The following is a 16,581-nucleotide window of genomic DNA, read 5'->3' on the forward strand; positions in this document are numbered from 1 at the left end:
GTGACGTTTTCAAAAACAGCTGTGGGTCACGCGTGCCTAGCTCGCGAGTTCGTCTGAAGGAAGCGATGTGTGACGAAAGACGCGAGTAAACGTATTTACCCGCGTTGGTATCTGAATGACTTCACCAGACTGTATTATTCTGTCCATTTCATTTCTGTGCGGAAGCAGAGATTCTAGCAAAATATTATTTTGATCCTTTCTCAGCCACCTGTAAGGCTGCTTTAAACACCTGTTGGATTGTCACGCAATATTCACAAGGAGAACCGCGTGACGAGTGTTTCAATCTGGCCGTTAACCTAAAGTATTTCAAGTTAATTGATTACCTCTTCAAGGCAAATTATTCTTTGAAAATGATTCTAATCTGCGATCGATGACGCTGCTAAGGTATGGAACAGTGAAGTATCGTTGACTATTTTTTGAATAAGTGATTCAAACAGTTGAAGTTGTTTCAGAAGCAGGTACCTTGGCCCAATTCCAAAAGAAAACTGTTTGCAAAGCTAAGCGATTTCTAAACACTTACTAATGGCACGGCAAAATATCAAAACCTGTAAACAAGCAAAAAAACTGAATAAAAAATAAGCCTGAAAAATTGAATACTGAATACTAAGAACAAGTCAGCTACCTTTTCTGTGCAAAATGATTTCCTGAACAAAATTGAGTTTACAATACTCGCTGGTAATGCACTTTAAACGTCTTTCGCAAACGAACCTATAAATTACTTATTCCGAAGGATAAATAAGACGGCATTAATTTTTAAAAAGCCTCAAAGTTGTAGCGTCTTTCACGTACTTCAAGAAGATCCACGGCAATGGACGCACAACTTGAAGACGAAACGCTCTCAAAGGGTTGTATTACTGTGTGCTTCGAACGCATATTTCAAAAGTTAATTGAGTGCACACCGAAATACATGTACTTCATCTTGGCAGCTGATGGTTGAACTGTAGGAAAATCACCTTCGTTTTGTTTTTTGTCTAATTTGCGTTCAAAGAAACCTTTGGAATTGTATTCGGCGCTGGCGTCTGAACTGTACAACAAAAATCGCTATCAAAAATGGCCTTACGACTTCACAACACCAGACTAGTTGATGGCGGAATCTGTTGTTTTAATTTTATCTTTGAGGAGTTTTCCAGTATTGGAGAGAAAGTCTACTCAAGGCCTTTCTTTTTTGCCGGCTCTCGATGGCGTTTACAAGGTGGAGTGAAAGGAGGACAGTTTGGTGTATTTCTTCGCTGGCTTGGAGGTGGGCAGCATACTGATAAAGTTAAATGCAATATCCGTTTCTCTGTGGAAGTTATCAACAACAGAGACCCTTCAAGCTCTGTACGGGTTGGAAATATGACAGAACCAGATGAGTTCCCAAGAGTAGCCTTCGGCATCGGCTGGAGCAAGTTACTGTCTGTGGAGGAAATCGAGAGGCCCAATTCGGGCTTTCTGGACGATAACTCTTTGTTCCTGGAAGTCAAATGTTGCATGGTGCACTTTTTATTTGAGGATAAGCTGGTGATTAATTTGTCATCTCGTACTAGTTACGTGTCCAGTTCAAAGTTTTCTCTGTTCGGCGAAGAATGGTACCTTGTATTGTATCCTAGAGGAGAACCCAAGAGTGACAATTCTGAAAGCCAAAAACAAGAGCACGCTGCCGTGTATCTTCACAGAGAAGAACCAGGCGTGTTAAGATTCAAGGCCACTTACTCCATATTTGTGCGAGGAGGCCGCGAGACACAAGTCAGTCATCATTTCTGCAACAACAACGCCAGCACAGCATTTGGCATTGAGAAGTTTGCACGCACCAAAGATCTTAAGGCTGTCTCCAAAGGAGGCTTGGTTTCCATTGGGGTCAAAATCACCAGCATCGAGCCTTACTATTACTTTGGGTTTGACACACAGGGTTGGTCGCCTCCCAACAAACTTGGAGAGGGATGTTCTATAAAAGACGTGTTCCCTTTGTTGCTAAAGCCGAGCTCGAATGACAAGAAAATGTTGGATTTTAGTCTGATGTTGGACCCTGGGCCAAAATTTGAACATGCAGAACTGGAGGATAGTGCTTACTACATGAAGATCCTTTGGAGTGTCAATGTGGTGTGTGTTAAAGATTTTAACAGAAGTGTAACCGTCAACTCTTGGGATGTCGTTGGTAAGAGCGCTTTCTGTCACAGCCAGGATGAAATGACAATGAATACAACTCTGGAGCTAAACGAGGTACTCTTCTATTCATTTAATAATCATAAATGTTTAAGCCACCCTACCTTGTACTCCTTCTACAAATCGTTTCAGCGGTACTGGACGTTTAGGCATTTTGATTCTAACATTTCTATTCCTGCCACTTAATCTTGTGTATTGGAAACGGTTTTACTCTAACTATCCCTTATTTGACTTTGTTTCATTGTAGTAGACTTTTCGCAACCCTCTACTTCACTGCATCTCTTTTACATCTTTTGAGCGTTCTTATAATTAAACTTCATAAAATCAGGAATTTGGGGGGGGGGCGGGGGTCAGTCCAAAATTAGCGAAGAGTACGATCTCTAGACGGTTGAGACATTTTGTTATTGTTTACAGCGAATGGTTTTGCCAAGGTATTCAGACAGTTCAGCCCCTTTATCCCCGAAGCAAAATGCAGCGAGACGATTCCATCAAATAAGAAATATAATCCCATCCAAATTAACGATATTGAAAAAAAAAAACGCAATGTACAGTACTACGACAAACAAATCATTGAATGTTTTATTGCTCCTTCCCCTAGGTGTTGAACCCGCATAGCCCCTACTTGGATGACGAGAAGAATTTGGGAGTTCGCCTTGTCATGGCAAATGCAAATGAAGTTTATGATCCACTCCTGATCAACTCTGACAAACACAGCGTGGCAAAGTTGAGAGAAATGAACGCTCAGACAAAAGCTGCTGTGGAAAATTTCTGGTAAGATTAGTGTTGCAAGAAAAGCCTTTACAAAGAGGCAATCGACTTTTTTTCCTCACGAAAACTTGTAAAAAAAAAAGTAGAGAATCGCATGTTTTGAAATTCATTTACCTAAAAACAACGCAGCCGTGGTGGAAACGCATAATCAAATAAATATTTAATTATTTGTCAATTAGGGTATCAGTTGGATTAGATAAAGACCATTACAATCCACTTGTTTCATAGGAAGGACCAATTAGAAGAAATTTATTCTGAGAAAGATAGAATAATAGCTGACAAAGAAGAAGAAATCGCAGCAAAAGAAGAGGAACTAAACCAGAAAGAGGCTGCTATTCAGGCACTGGAGAACGAGATTACTGAGAGCAATGAGTATCTGGCAGAAATTGAGAGCACTGTTGATGAGGTATGGCAAGCATCTATGCTGTGAGCTAAGGACATCAAAGAAAAATAACGAAAATCCCACTCTTTAGGAGCCCAAAGAATATTCCACTCCACTTCCTACAAAATGTTTATGGGAAATATTGCTGGTTTATGCTCAAACGAAAACACATGCGAACCCGCGCACAGGTAGCATGATCACACAGCCACGGAACAACCTGAAAGATAAGTTAACATCGCTTCCTCTTTTGAAAATGTTTCTATGTTCTATGTTATGATCTCTTGGTTTTTCCTCTGTACAGATTGATGGCAAGAAAGTGAGCAGTATAAAGGATCTCGTACAGGAAGCTCAACCAGATGAAGAAGAACTTACTAAGCAACAAGAAGTTGGAGAAAAATTGAAGGCATTTTTAATGGCGAGTGTTCATTAACATTGCCTTAACACTTAATATGTGAAACACTCAATGTGTCTTAATTCCAGTTTTCTTAAGCACTAGCGAAAAAATTCCCCACGTGAAGGACTAAAGAATTGATTTATTTTTGTATGACCTAACAGGATCGCCTCCCATTCAGCGTCAGCCGTATTTCAGTTGTTGGAGCTGCAGGACAAGGAACTACTATCAAAGGCAACAAGGAATTAGAACTGGCCGTGTTTGTCAAAGGTTTAGTACATGTTTAAATTCTCCCTTTGCCATCAAGGAGTCTATCGTTTGAAAATTTTAAAATCTGACGACTGATCCCTTATCAGTGATAAAAAAACTAAGCTATTTACAAATTCCTGACAGCAAACCTTAGCTAAGCATGAGGTCAAGAAGACTGTTGTTAAATAACTGTGACAAAGCAACAGCCATGTGAAAAGAACTGACAAAGTCCCATTTGTTCATTAGATCTTCCTAGAACTGAGCATAAAAGTTGGTTGCCAGCCATAGTTTTCACTATCAAGACCCTGCTGAAACAAGAAGGATCTAAACCAACAGAGAGCACAGATGACAACCAAACAACTTCAACACTGCCACCATGTTCAGACTTTGTGACTACCTCAACATCTGTCAAGTTCAAATGTGATAGTGTGGATGTAACAATTGACCCAATGAATGACTGGGAGCAAATGGGAGGATTCGTTGGTTTATATAAACAGTGCCTTTCCCAACCTGCAGATGCTCAGCCATTGTAAGTGCACCCACAAGACATTTAAAAGAGGCCCCTCCCATTTGAGTAACACCATGGCAACTATTGAAAGGCCCCTGAACTGAGATGTCATAAGAACTATGAAAGTAACTTAAACAAAGTGTTTTGTCGAGAAATTCTATGATTGATCATTAAGTTAATTTATCCACTAATGAGATACGTTATAGTGATGTCATAATACTAATGTAAGTCATTTGTCAGCTATGGACCTAGCCGACTCACTGGGTAAATATCAAATCGTTTCATATACTTTATTATCTGAGCATTTCATAACAATGTAACTTCCTTTTAGGATTCAAACTCAGTTCTTATTGTCTGGCAGTAAAAGTCATCAATAAAGATGTTTGATAACAATGAACCAAAAAACCCACAACTGACGAAACACAAAGGTCATACAGTGGAATTTTTTTCTAGGGGACTCACTGAAAACTAGAAAAATTGACCCCATACATTTAGTAATTAGTATTGAGCACCTCTTTCTATCTATTTTCATCTTTATCTAGCTACTTATAAGAGAATCAAAGATTCAGGAGAACTACATTCTCCATCACATCACACTATAAACTGTAAAAATGTTTGCAGACTTGATCATAATTCAAGGCACTCAAGAACACTGAGCTGATTAAAAATTTGTATGGAAACTTTCGTAAAGTTCAGCATACTCAACGGCTTATGCATATGTCAGAATTCATTTTTTCCTTTCTCTTGTTTTAGTTATAACATCTGCGCCTGTGAAAGACAGACAGAATTTATTTCTATACAGAATCCAAAGGTATTGTTTGGACTGTGATTCTATGCAGTGTTTTTCTTTATCTCTCTGACTTTTTCTCAATATTCAGACAACTCAACACTCTTTGGGAAGGTATGTGAACATGGTATCTCTACAAAAACTGTATAGATTTTGTTTATCCCTTTTTTTTTTGCATCACTGAAACTTGAAAATAAATTTTATTTAGATAAAAGAACCACTACCCTGATACCAAAAAGGTTTCACTTGAAAAAAAAATCAGAACGTTTCTATTTCTACATTAGTGCAAGGAGCTGATCCGTATTGTCAAGGTGTGGAGTAACAGCGTTGCCTGGCGGAATACCTCATCCACACCCAGTCAGTACCTGTTGTGTCTGCTGGTGACTGCAGCTTATCAAGTGGTTCACGAGTAAGTATTTTACAAGTTCAAAATCACACTTGTTTCTGGTATTAACAACACACAAAATACCTTTCACAAAAATGTATATTTTGAGGTGTTTTGCGGTTAAGAGATTAATCAATATGGAATGATACAAATATACAAACTCTCGAATGAGAAATTTTCCAAGTTACTGTATAAGAGTTCCTGTAAAAGAAAATTTGCCAATTCTTTCCTTAGATTGGTCAGTTTTCCAAAAGAAAATTATCAAAAAGTGATTGTGCAATGGCTGCTTAAACATCTTAGTAAACACAAGCTTAAAGTTTGTTCCTTTTTCATTCCATACAAATATTAAAATGCAAAGCGGTTGTGAACACCTTTATATATCTACATACCATGTGCTTCAATGTGTTATTATGCAATGGTTGAATTCTAAAGGGGAGGTGATCAGTCCCAAGCAGTAAGAGCAGACAAAGATGTTTTCTTGGAACTTGCTGACATGGTTGGAGATGAATCTTTAGAGTAAGTTTAATAGATACCAGTACACACAACTTTTTTTAGAAAAAAAGTATTTCATATTGCATGATATTAAGAGAAGACAGCAACAGCATTTCTAAAAGTTGATAAATCTATCTATTAAATATTTCAAATTATTAGATACAGACAATACACATCTTTAGAAATGTGGCTTCCCTTTATCTAACTATGAAAATGGATGAATTTTTAAGCAGAGCTTATTTACTTATTTATTTATCTAAAAAAATTTAGGCTGAAGGGATTTACACTTGGGTCACCACATGACATAACATTTCATTCCTCCATTTGTTAAGTCAAGTTGGTCAGTCAGTTGGCAGTTAGCTGGCAGTGAGTTGATCAGTGACTCAGAAACTCATTGATATTCATTCAGTTTTCCCATTACTCTGTCACCCAACCATCTATCCAGCCATTCATTCAATAATTGACTCTTTAATTTAGAGATATTTCTGACACAATAGTTTTCATCTCATTTCATCCAGAGTCTACTGGAATGAATATTACCTGGTAGAAGACTATCCCAGGGAAAATTTTCCAGTTCTATTTCAACTTCCCATTGTTCAAGACCCTGCCATTCCAACACATAATGTGGCATCTGATGGACTAGAGGACTGGGCACAATTCAGGAGAGAACTGTCAAAATGGGTTGCAAAATTAACTCTTTGATACACTACATTGATATGTTGTAACATCATTCAGTTAATAAGCTCTGTAAATGTTTTTTGTAAGCATAAATCTTCAGAAATGTTAGTTGGAAAACTGTAGTAATGCTGAGTTGATATGAGAAAAAAATGCAAAAAATTCACCTTTGAAGGTACACTGTATCCTTAAGAGATAAGAGAACAGCTGCCATGAAGTATATAATTCGCTTTAAAAATCTTTGCCATAGTACTTTCTTGAATAGTGTTAGAATAAAAACACTTAAGAGACAATAGCTACGATGACTAGCGCTAAAAAATATTTTAAGTGATTTAACCTGTGGATTTCATTCAAAGATAGTTCAATATTTATGATGTAACCTAAAAATTTACACATTGAACATAAAGGTAAAAACTTTAAATAAGCAAGTAGCCAGTGACTCAGTATTTAGTTCAATGAATTGCTTTTACCATTGGTATTTAGGGTCTTCTTCTAGTTATTAAATTATTTTCTTTTTGTCATGTGGATGCAGAAGGAAGAAATCTGTAAAATCAACAGCACAAACAATTTTTTTGTTTTTATAAAGACGTGCGTCTATATGATAAAATTGTGATTCCTATGTAGATTAAGTATCGTAATAGTTGTGAAATTTAACTGCCTCATCACTATTTTAATTTTTTAAGTATGAGCATTTTGATGGATGATTTCTTTAATAAATGGTTTATCTATTGCTGGTAAACAGGTTTTATACTTGTGAACTTACATAAAACTCCATGAATTATGTAATTATTGAGTAGCAAAACAGTATTATAATTTATTACATTCCCATCAATATCATTGCCTATACTGACCACATCTTGATCAAACATATTTTTCCAAATGGATGGAACTCAAAATTTTCTCCCTCTTGAAAAAAACATTTAAATTTGAAGACATTTGTCTAAACCAGAGTATATACTTAAAAGTGGAATAGCATATAGTCGCAATTTCTGATACTCCATTAACACCATAATTAAACATAACCTCTTTTATATAAATTTCTGTCTTCCACACTCAGACTGTACACAGCACATAAAACAACCTGCCCTATCTACAGTAGATACAACTTTCTACTTTTTTCTTCAGTAGATACAGCTACAAAGAGCTTTACCTACTGCAGATAGTGAAAATAGCTCTATCCAATGTAGACAGTGTAGATAGCTATATCTCCTGTTGTGAGTATAGGTTAAACGAAGTATCTGGCAGTGACTACCTGTACCAGTATATATATGCTCTCCTAGCCTGAGCACGGGATTGAATGGATGAAAATATCTTGATAACATGTTCCCATATTCCTTCGTCTTTTTCCTGTAATGTATAATTTGGCTGATGTACCATTTTTCGGCACTGTCCTTCTGTCAGCAAAACTTAACCATGTTCAAGAACCACTATACGCGAAATTCAGCTATCTATCAAGTGGTTTCGCGTTAGCTTTATATGAAGTTACCCTACTCCGCTGACATTACCCTCAGGTCGCAGGTGATGTTCACCAATCAGAGGCTTTGTTAGAAGACGCGTGCTTTTCAAACCGAACTCTTTCGACAACAAGCAACACATCCAGTCAAAACAGAACTCGTTACAACCGAAAACATGTTTAGTCCACTTGAAGATCAGGAAAACCTGCCTGTTGGGGTAATCTCATACCCTTAATATTTCGTATTGAGGTTATTTTTAGGTCTTTTTTTTAGGTTGAGCATGTGGCGATCTGTGTGACCACGTTCTGTAAACGGAATTTAGATCGAAACGTTCTGTGTGAACGAATTTAATCATGGCGTAGATCATTAGGCTGTATGAGAGATCTTGAATTGAAACGGTCATAGGGTTACTTTGTAATACACCAAAGATTAATCTAAAATTTATTTCAGACGGTCTCATTCGCAAAAATCCTTATGAGATGAAAATCTCAAGACTTCGTTCGAACTGATGTGAACGCCAGCTAAAAACTGCCTTTTGGCCTCTTATTTGCAGTCTCGTTTGTTCCATTTCTCCCTCGAGTCTACATGTTCAGTTTTTATCCCTTTTCAAATCGAGTGTTTTGTCTGACGAATTGGTAGTTGTCCGTTTGCTGATGGTTGCTGGTGGTTAACAGAACATTTAACCACACTGAACAGGCGGGGGTTCAAGTTTTTACAAGGGAATAGGATTTTTTATTGTACCGTGTTTCTGCACTTGAATTTTTACACGTTGAGAATAGAACTGCATATGCCCTATAGCATAAACACAACATTTAACCTGGATGATCATTGATTGACAGGTGGCGGCCTTGGTTACTCCTGCCAGACGACCACTTAAGAGTGTTTTTGACAGTCGTGTGAACCATGGTACCCCAACCAGACAGCAACGTTCAGATCTGTCTAAAAAGTTTCTTTTTAAACATAAACAGAAATCAAAGAGGCGCAGTGCCCCTGTGCATAACTTGTATCAGTTGATACCTGCACTGGTCAAGTCAAGAATACTAACAGCTTCTCCAGTTCAAGAGCAAAGTCCAATAGGGAAGGAGATAAGCGGTTGTAATATGTTGTCTTTGAGTGATAAAGGAAAAGAATCTTTGGCTGAGAAAGTTGTTGGAGAAATTATAAAAGAAGTAGATAAGGTTTGAATTGACCGCACATAGTCATGGCATCATTTCTACAATGTACAAAGACCTACTTGCACAATATTTTGATGTTGCACTTTTTGAATAAAGACACTTTGACCTTTTCGTAACAAAGCACAATGTCTATAATTTCTAAAAAGAGGTATGAGGTATCAAATCAGGTATTTTAGTCCGCAACTAGAAACAGAAGACAGCTTAAAAAATCCCTTCCACCCATCTCACTTGTTTTGTTTTGTTTTGTTTTTTTCTCCTCAAAGACTGTTATCTTAATTTCTTAATATCATGTATAATGCTTCATGTATTTCATTGTGAAAGATTTTGAGTATATTTTTGCAAGGCTCTGATTTGGCCAATATAGGTTATTATGTTAACAGTCTAAAAACACAATTCAGTTTTTTATGACAAATAAATGAACTATTCCAAATAATCTTTGAACACCTGTGCAAAGGTCACCACAGAACTTAATAATTAATAAGTTTTTTGAATGAGCATAAATTAATCCAAAGATGTTCCATAATGCATGACCATAAACAAATTGATTAATACTTTCTTTTAACAGAGTGAATCCAAAGTAAAAGAGGAATCCATGCCAAGGAAGATGGATTCAAATGAGCTAATTATTCTGCAGATGAATAAAGAAAGATTGAGGCTTGAGAAACAATTGTCCCAATTGATGAAGGTAAACTTCTCCCAGACATCTTTCTAAAATCCTTCTTTTTTTTTATCTTGAATAAAATAATTTTACCTGTAATTTTTTTTTGAAGTTGTTAGTTTGGAATTTTCCTATCTGAATGCCAGGTTCCAAAAAGTGAAATTTTAAATGGATTAGTTTAGAAATCAGCAATCTAAAAAATATTTGCAGGTAGCAAAATTTACATGTTTATCAAATCATAATGATGACATTGAATGAAATATCTGGGTTTAGAAATAAATGAGCTCATGCTAAATGCAAATATTTCAATGACATGGAACAAAAGAGAGAATTTTAGAATACTGTTGTTATATTTAAATGTAAATATTTGAATGTAAATATGTTATGTTAGAAGAACATTTTTTTATGTTTAATGGGTCTTCTCGAATGAAGCAGGATTATTATGTAGAAATTGTTTGTTTAATATTCAAAATAAAAGTTTCAAGTTAAACTGAGTGATATGAACAGATTTTCTTCTATGTTTAGTTAACAATATCATGACAAGTCTTGACTAAATTTTCAACTTGTGCAGACTGTCTAGGTAAAGATTTTTTTTTCTGTCCTACAGATCATTTCACTCCATCTATATCTCTGATTATTAATAAAAGTTTCATTGATTAAGGGCTGTGCTTCAGCTAATAGTCCAGGTATCACACCTGACCAATTTATACTTTTGTGGAACTTGTAGTACTTTTGGGTTATGAATCCAAAGCTTTTAAGAGCTTGGCAACCCAGATGTCTGAAGCATGAGCTTTCAGGTTGCCAGTGATTCCTCTTAGAGCACTGTTTGATTATTTTGAATTGGTATTTGTATATTTCAGGAGCAGTCAAGAACAAAGAAAGTACCCAATGGTACTTCTAATTCCAATGCAACAAACACCAATGGATTGGAAAGGGAATTAGCAAGGAAAACAAAGGAACTTTTTGAATTGAAACAGCAATTTGATCAGTTACAAGAAATGTTGTTGGAAGTTCCTGAATTGAAAAAAGACTTACATAAAAGTAAGCAAGAAACCAAGGGACTTGGTGAAGTACTTTTTGCAAGTCGGAAAAAGACTGTCCAACTAGAAGATCTTGTTAAGAAACTAAACAAACAAATTAAAGACAAGGAAAAGCTGAGTGAACACTGCATGCAACTTCAAAAGAGTTTGGAGAGTATAACACAAGAAAGGGATCAAAATGGCACTGAAGTGGAGAGACTTAGGAAGGACTTAGAGCACAAGGAAAGTGAAGTCCAAAGAAATAGAGATCACTGCATTACATTGAAAGAACTTGTAGATAGGCTAGAGGTGAGAAATTTCAAATATATTTTTATCACCAGAGTTTGTTTTTGCATAAGCATTGTCAGGGAAAATTGCTTCTTTTTGCAAGTAAAGAACAGGAACCTTGGAAGTAAAGTTGACATGAAGGTCACTATATCTTGAAATGCTGACAAAAAGTGTCCCTTTTCTAATCTCTATTGACAAATTCTTTCTATATAACATTTAATCTCTCTGGCACTTCCTTGCTGCTAAACAGATTCAGTTTCTTTGTTGTGTTTACCCTCACACAACTTGTCAGGCATGGCATGCTCAAGGTTATTACTACTAACAAAGATGTGTTTTGATGAAAGAGTTATTTTCAAGATAAGTCTTTGACTTATTGAGCTCATCTGTCCAATTATCCATTAAAATTATTTGCCAGAATGCTTCTTCAGATGCAGAGCACTATGTGGCCTCTAGTAAGGAAAATGAAACAATACTGCAATATCAGGTAAAGTATTGATTTAAGCTGTGTCCTGAGTACAGTGTTGCCCAACCATGTTCTACTATTTATCGAGGTAGATTTGTCTCAACTAATTGTGGATTACACCTTTTTCTCTCCCCATTATCAGATAGATGAACTTAGTTTATCTTTGGAGTCAAATATGCTTGCTTTAGAAGAGGGAAAGAAATTCATTATGGAGAGAGAAGATGAGCTGAAAAAATCAAGGTAATGAATTGATAAAAACAATAATTGTTTTGAAATTAGTTTTGTCCAAGAGCTTCCTTGTAAGCATAGTCCGATGAACCCTTGAACTCACAAGATCTACTTGTTAATTCTCCTCTCTAGCTGATATACATTTCCTTGTAAATAAGTCACAAGAATTTGGTGTTAACTCAAGACTACTAACTTCTACCTGATAAGTTTGGGTATTCTCATCACATGTTGGTTGGATCTTGTGTGGATGTTATAGGGAGAAGTTACATGTTAGTCACCTATGGGAGTTAAAGGGTTAACTGGATGACAAAAAGTCAGCTCATGAAAAAGTGAACAATTTTTTCAAAGGAACTGTAGATTATTGGAGAAAAGATGACACCAGAATTTGTTCAGCTCTTAGTATTATATGGAATAGTTCATCACACATTTTACCCTATGAAACTGTGAACACTTGAATATGTAACTCACAATTTTTTTGTACCAAAAAATGGAAAAAGTACAAAACTGTTTTTTTTTTTCAATTTTAGAGAAAGTGAAAAGGAACTACGAGACCAGTATGAGAAGCAAAGTGGACAATTGAATCATTTGACAGCAGAAATTGACACAGCCAAAATGGAAATCTCAAGGCAGAAGGATGTTATAATCAGACAACAAAGGGAGATGGAAGATCTGAGAGTAAAACTTGCAAATTCCATGGAGCAAATAGAGGTACGTCATAAATCAAGAGAACCTAGTTTTCAAGTCAAATATTTCTTTTAAATTGGGAGACTGAGACTGTTGTTTGTGAACGCTTGTTTTCTCCAAAACAGTGTACATTAATCTGTCAATTTCCCAGTTCACATCTCAATTCTTGAGTTGTTTTCAGTGAGAATCATGACGTACACCAACTGTTCCTATATATTCTTATGCTTGAATTTGCACTTACAGAAATGCTACAGATGCTGGATTTATGGACTGTCACCGTGACTTGTTTTTGGGTGAAATTCTGTTGCTTCTGTTAGCTCAACATTTTCCTTTTTTTTTGGTTTGTTTTTGTCATTTTCAGTACATACAGCTGCAACAACAAGAGATGAATGAATTCACGGAAGACGAACGAAGAAATCTAGAAGTTACAGTGTGTGAAATGGAAAACGAGGTAGTACGATATGAATACATTTTTTAGTCCAAAATCATTGGCCAACATCTGTGCTGGCACTCTACAGAAAAGTCTTGTCTTTCTTTTGTTTGTAGTTGAAGCTGACCAAACAAGAAAGAACACAAATAAATGCTTCTTTGAGGCGGAAGTCTGAGAAGTATGATAAACTTGTTCAAGAGGTGAAACAATCTAGGTAAGGACTTCAATCACATGACTGTATTGTAAGAATAAAGTATGTACTCGGCGTAGATTTCCCGTGTGCTGTTTTTTTGGCAAACTAAATCATGTTGCCTCGTTGGTTTTTAAAGAGGCCTTGTTTTAGGCAAATAGTAGGTTATACAGCCACACCACAACTTTCCAATTTGTATCTCTACTTTTCTAGGGATCTGTTGCAAGATAAGCAGGAGGAATTGGATGCCACGCAGTCCCAGGCTCACTGGGTTGTCTTACAGCAAGAAGCAATGATAACAGACACCACAAAAGAGCTGAGTGAAATCTGGGATCTTGTTAATGATCTGCTCGTGGAATTCAACAAGGAAGCGTTTGCGATACAGGTAAATCCGAATTACTGTATTCGTGTTAACTTAGGTATCAATTGCTACTGTTCTCTTATTCATCGAATTTTTTGGACGGATTGTTTAGCTCTTTATTTCTACCTCTAGGTCGACGATGACGAGAAGGCAAAACTGGATGAGCTTACGTCAAGTACCCCAGAATATGACCCAAGCAAGAAGTACTCAGTGCCTCCGAATAAGTCTCTTGTGCAGATTATTTTAGAAGCAACAGCAGTGAGGGATAGAAACCTGGAATTTAAAACGGTGAAAACATCTCAGCTTAAAATAGTTTGAAATTTTATGAGCTCTTTTCTCTGAAGGCCTTAAAGTTTTGCCTGCTTATGTTGCTATTCAAAATGCATACTCATAGTATCGAAGATTTCGTTGATTTTTAAAGCAAGTTTGTGGCGACTTTACTCATATGGAAGTTGTTTGATTTACTTCTCAGCCAGAGAAACGTTGTCACAAGTTAAGCCCCATTCCTGAAGTAATCGAGGAAGATCAAGACTGTTCTCAAATTTCTGAAGAAGAAGAGAAACTACCTTCACTCACAGCGCAAGCGGTGGAACTTAAAGAAGCATTAATAGGATTGACGGAGATATGTAGAAAAAACATCTTCACGGTTCAGACGCAAAATAGTGTTGGTAGATTGTTACAAGAGAGGTACATCATGAGTAAATCGTTTCTCGAAACTTTTGATTTTGTCTTAAATAACTGAAAAATAAATTGAAGGGTAGAGCATTCCTAGCTGACAAATTAGACTAATAAAAAACTTACCTCTTCTCCTATACCCAGGATTTTATTAGAGAAAGAACACAGGTCTTCTCTTGATGAAGTCACGATGCAGCTTGAGGAATCAAGAAAATCCGAAACAAATCTGGGTCGAGAAATCTCAAAAAAGAACAACCAGATAACTACACTGCAACAGCAACTCGAGGAAAGCAGAAATGATTTACACCATTCATTTCAAAAGATTGAATCGCTCAGCGAGCAGTATGAAAAGACCATAGACCAACAGGCCAAAATAACGGTAAATTTTGCTTCATGTTATTCGCATTTTCGAGGGCGTGTTCGTATACTACTCAGTCAGCTTATCGAAGAACTAAGTCATTTTTCAAAGGCAGTGAAAAAAAAAAGAGGACGTCCACGGCCTACCAAATGTAAATATTTTGCAACACTAGAAGTCCAATTTGTAACTTTTTTTACCCTTGGTTGTCAGCAAAGTTGAAGTGTCATTTGTTCAAAAATTTAACCAATTTGAAAATCGTGAATAGTGTTGTTTTGTAATTTACGCTTGTGACATGATGTACTTTCCAGGAGCTGGCCAACGATGTACGGCGTTTCTCCGAGCAAGTGAAAACCCTCCAAAACGAGAAAGAAAGTCTGTCGCAACAACTGAAAGAAAGCCTTGATACATTGAACCAACTGTCACACGTGCCATCAAAAGAACCCGACCTTCACAAATCCCAAGACGTCCTTGGGAAACTATTAGCAGAAAAATTCAACTTAGAAGATCAGGTATTCACAAAACTCGTAAACAGTAAAACAAGTGGGCAGCCGCATATTTTCCCGCCAAAATGACACTAGTTCACTCGTGTGACCATGCTCTGTTAGTATCTTAGTGTGTCAGACGGTCTGTCGGTCTGTCAGCCTAACTGGGTAAGTTTCTTTGATCCAAAATTATGTGTTGAAATGAAAGCCAAGAGTATTCCTATTAAAATAGATACCCAGGTTAGAGATGTGTCTATCTAACAACTGCACTGTTTTTCTCCAGGTTCGTAAGCTGAAAGAGAAGTCCGTGACATATCGACTCGAAACACAGGATCATATGATTGAATACAAATGTAGAACAGAGTCGAAGGTAAAGATCTTGCGGAGAGGGTTTATCGTAATCCTGCCCCCACGCCCCCTTCCTTATGATTCCACATACCCCTCCCCTCATCTCCTCCCCTCTGCACTTCTCACTCCCAGTCTCTTTCCTTCAGATGCGTGTCCTTGAGAGTAACATCCGAAAAGCAGAGACTGAAATTTTTCGACTGGATGGCTTGGTAGAAAAGATTAGACTCGTAAGTATTGCAAGAGATGGGTAATTTATCATGGCGTTGCATTCCATAACTATTAAATTATCAAGTTCAGTGATATAATTTCTCTCTCTACAGGTCCTTCACCAGTATGATGACGTAATACGAAGCTGCCCGGAGTTGAACAAGTTGCTTTATTTTCTAGATGGCGAAGATATTCAATAAGACACTCACATGTACTTTACATCCATATTCGTCCGTGTTCATTTTTACTATTAATGCCGATTAATATAATTTTCAGATTTGTATTTAGTCTTTCTTCGCTTCCGAGTTCGTACGATTCCTTCTGATTGACAGTTCCTTCTGATGTTGGATCTTTTCTGACTGATTTTGTAAAAGAAAAGTTTATCGATGTAAGATGAAACTTAACACAAGTCATAAGAAATATTCATTTCCTAGTTTTAATTTTTTTCCTTTTCCCGGCTCGAAACTATTCCCATCTCCTTGTGAAGAAACTTCTCGATAAAAAATAGATAAATAAAAGTAATAATAAAAGTATAATAAACACCGACTTAGAGATCCACAGTCAAAGCCCTTCATCTCTTCCGAATATGAAATAGTTAAAAGGACGAAATAGTATTTTCTTGTCCTTTTTGGCCGTGAACTGCTCAAGTGGTGTCCTTGAGGCCACGAAGATTAAATGTAAGACCTGCTGGACCAAAGAGAGACAATTCGCACTTGTCTTGCGTCCTACATAAATTTCCCAGGAGAGGGATAGTTTTTTCCCTTTTGGCGATATTATCGATA

At 36.7% G+C, this 16,581-nt stretch overlaps 3 protein-coding genes across 4 annotated transcripts in view; 2 read left to right on the forward strand and 1 right to left on the reverse strand.

The window, feature by feature from the left end:
* Positions 1 to 6, reverse strand: part of LOC113665214 (cytochrome P450 3A4) — a 9,242-nt gene extending 9,236 nt beyond the window's left edge. The window contains exon 1 of the mRNA XM_089190488.1: positions 1 to 6. This exon is cut by the window's left edge and continues 201 nt beyond it. The gene's annotated coding sequence lies outside the window, so the exon portion shown is untranslated.
* A 711-nt stretch (positions 7 to 717) lies between these two features.
* Positions 718 to 7,518, forward strand: LOC113665212 (uncharacterized). Its single transcript, XM_027180881.2, has 10 exons — positions 718 to 2,199; positions 2,741 to 2,913; positions 3,139 to 3,316; positions 3,594 to 3,707; positions 3,848 to 3,953; positions 4,179 to 4,461; positions 5,194 to 5,251; positions 5,512 to 5,636; positions 6,045 to 6,128; positions 6,623 to 7,518. The coding sequence occupies exons 1-10, from the start codon at positions 1,051 to 1,053 to the stop codon at positions 6,804 to 6,806; spliced, it is 2,454 nt and encodes an 817-aa protein (XP_027036682.2). The 5' UTR covers positions 718 to 1,050; the 3' UTR covers positions 6,807 to 7,518.
* Positions 7,519 to 8,301: 783 nt separating this feature from the next.
* LOC113665211 (uncharacterized) lies at positions 8,302 to 16,345 on the forward strand. 2 transcript variants are annotated; one of them, XM_027180880.2, is made up of 17 exons: positions 8,302 to 8,450; positions 9,073 to 9,411; positions 9,974 to 10,093; positions 10,927 to 11,394; positions 11,789 to 11,857; positions 11,979 to 12,076; positions 12,592 to 12,772; positions 13,110 to 13,199; positions 13,295 to 13,392; positions 13,582 to 13,753; positions 13,862 to 14,017; positions 14,202 to 14,416; positions 14,549 to 14,783; positions 15,071 to 15,271; positions 15,528 to 15,614; positions 15,739 to 15,819; positions 15,913 to 16,345. In XM_027180880.2, exons 1-17 carry the CDS (start codon positions 8,409 to 8,411, stop codon positions 15,997 to 15,999), a joined length of 2,739 nt encoding a protein of 912 aa, XP_027036681.2. In that variant the 5' UTR covers positions 8,302 to 8,408; the 3' UTR covers positions 16,000 to 16,345. The 2 variants fall into 2 exon arrangements, with proteins under 2 accessions (XP_027036681.2, XP_089046613.1); XM_089190487.1 differs by having other exon boundaries at positions 8,352 to 8,450; positions 8,787 to 9,411.
* The last annotated feature ends 236 nt before the right edge of the window (positions 16,346 to 16,581 follow it).

Source organism: Pocillopora damicornis, chromosome 12, assembly GCF_964200805.1.
Source record: "Pocillopora damicornis chromosome 12, jaPocDami1.2, whole genome shotgun sequence".
Classification (NCBI taxonomy): domain Eukaryota; kingdom Metazoa; phylum Cnidaria; class Anthozoa; order Scleractinia; family Pocilloporidae; genus Pocillopora; species Pocillopora damicornis.

Excerpts from the sequence above, each read along its gene's own strand:
- LOC113665212 (XM_027180881.2), top strand. The coding sequence starts at position 1,051 with ATGGCCTTACGACTTCACAACACCAGACTAGTTGATGGCGGAATCTGT. Across the intron at positions 3,317-3,593 it reads TTGAGAGCACTGTTGATGAG|ATTGATGGCAAGAAAGTGAG; the intron begins GTATGGCAAGCA and ends TCCTCTGTACAG. Across the intron at positions 5,637-6,044 it reads GCTTATCAAGTGGTTCACGA|GGGAGGTGATCAGTCCCAAG; the intron begins GTAAGTATTTTA and ends TGAATTCTAAAG.
- LOC113665211 (XM_027180880.2), top strand. The coding sequence starts at position 8,409 with ATGTTTAGTCCACTTGAAGATCAGGAAAACCTGCCTGTTGGG. Across the intron at positions 10,094-10,926 it reads AATTGTCCCAATTGATGAAG|GAGCAGTCAAGAACAAAGAA; the intron begins GTAAACTTCTCC and ends TGTATATTTCAG. Across the intron at positions 15,820-15,912 it reads TGGTAGAAAAGATTAGACTC|GTCCTTCACCAGTATGATGA; the intron begins GTAAGTATTGCA and ends CTCTCTCTACAG.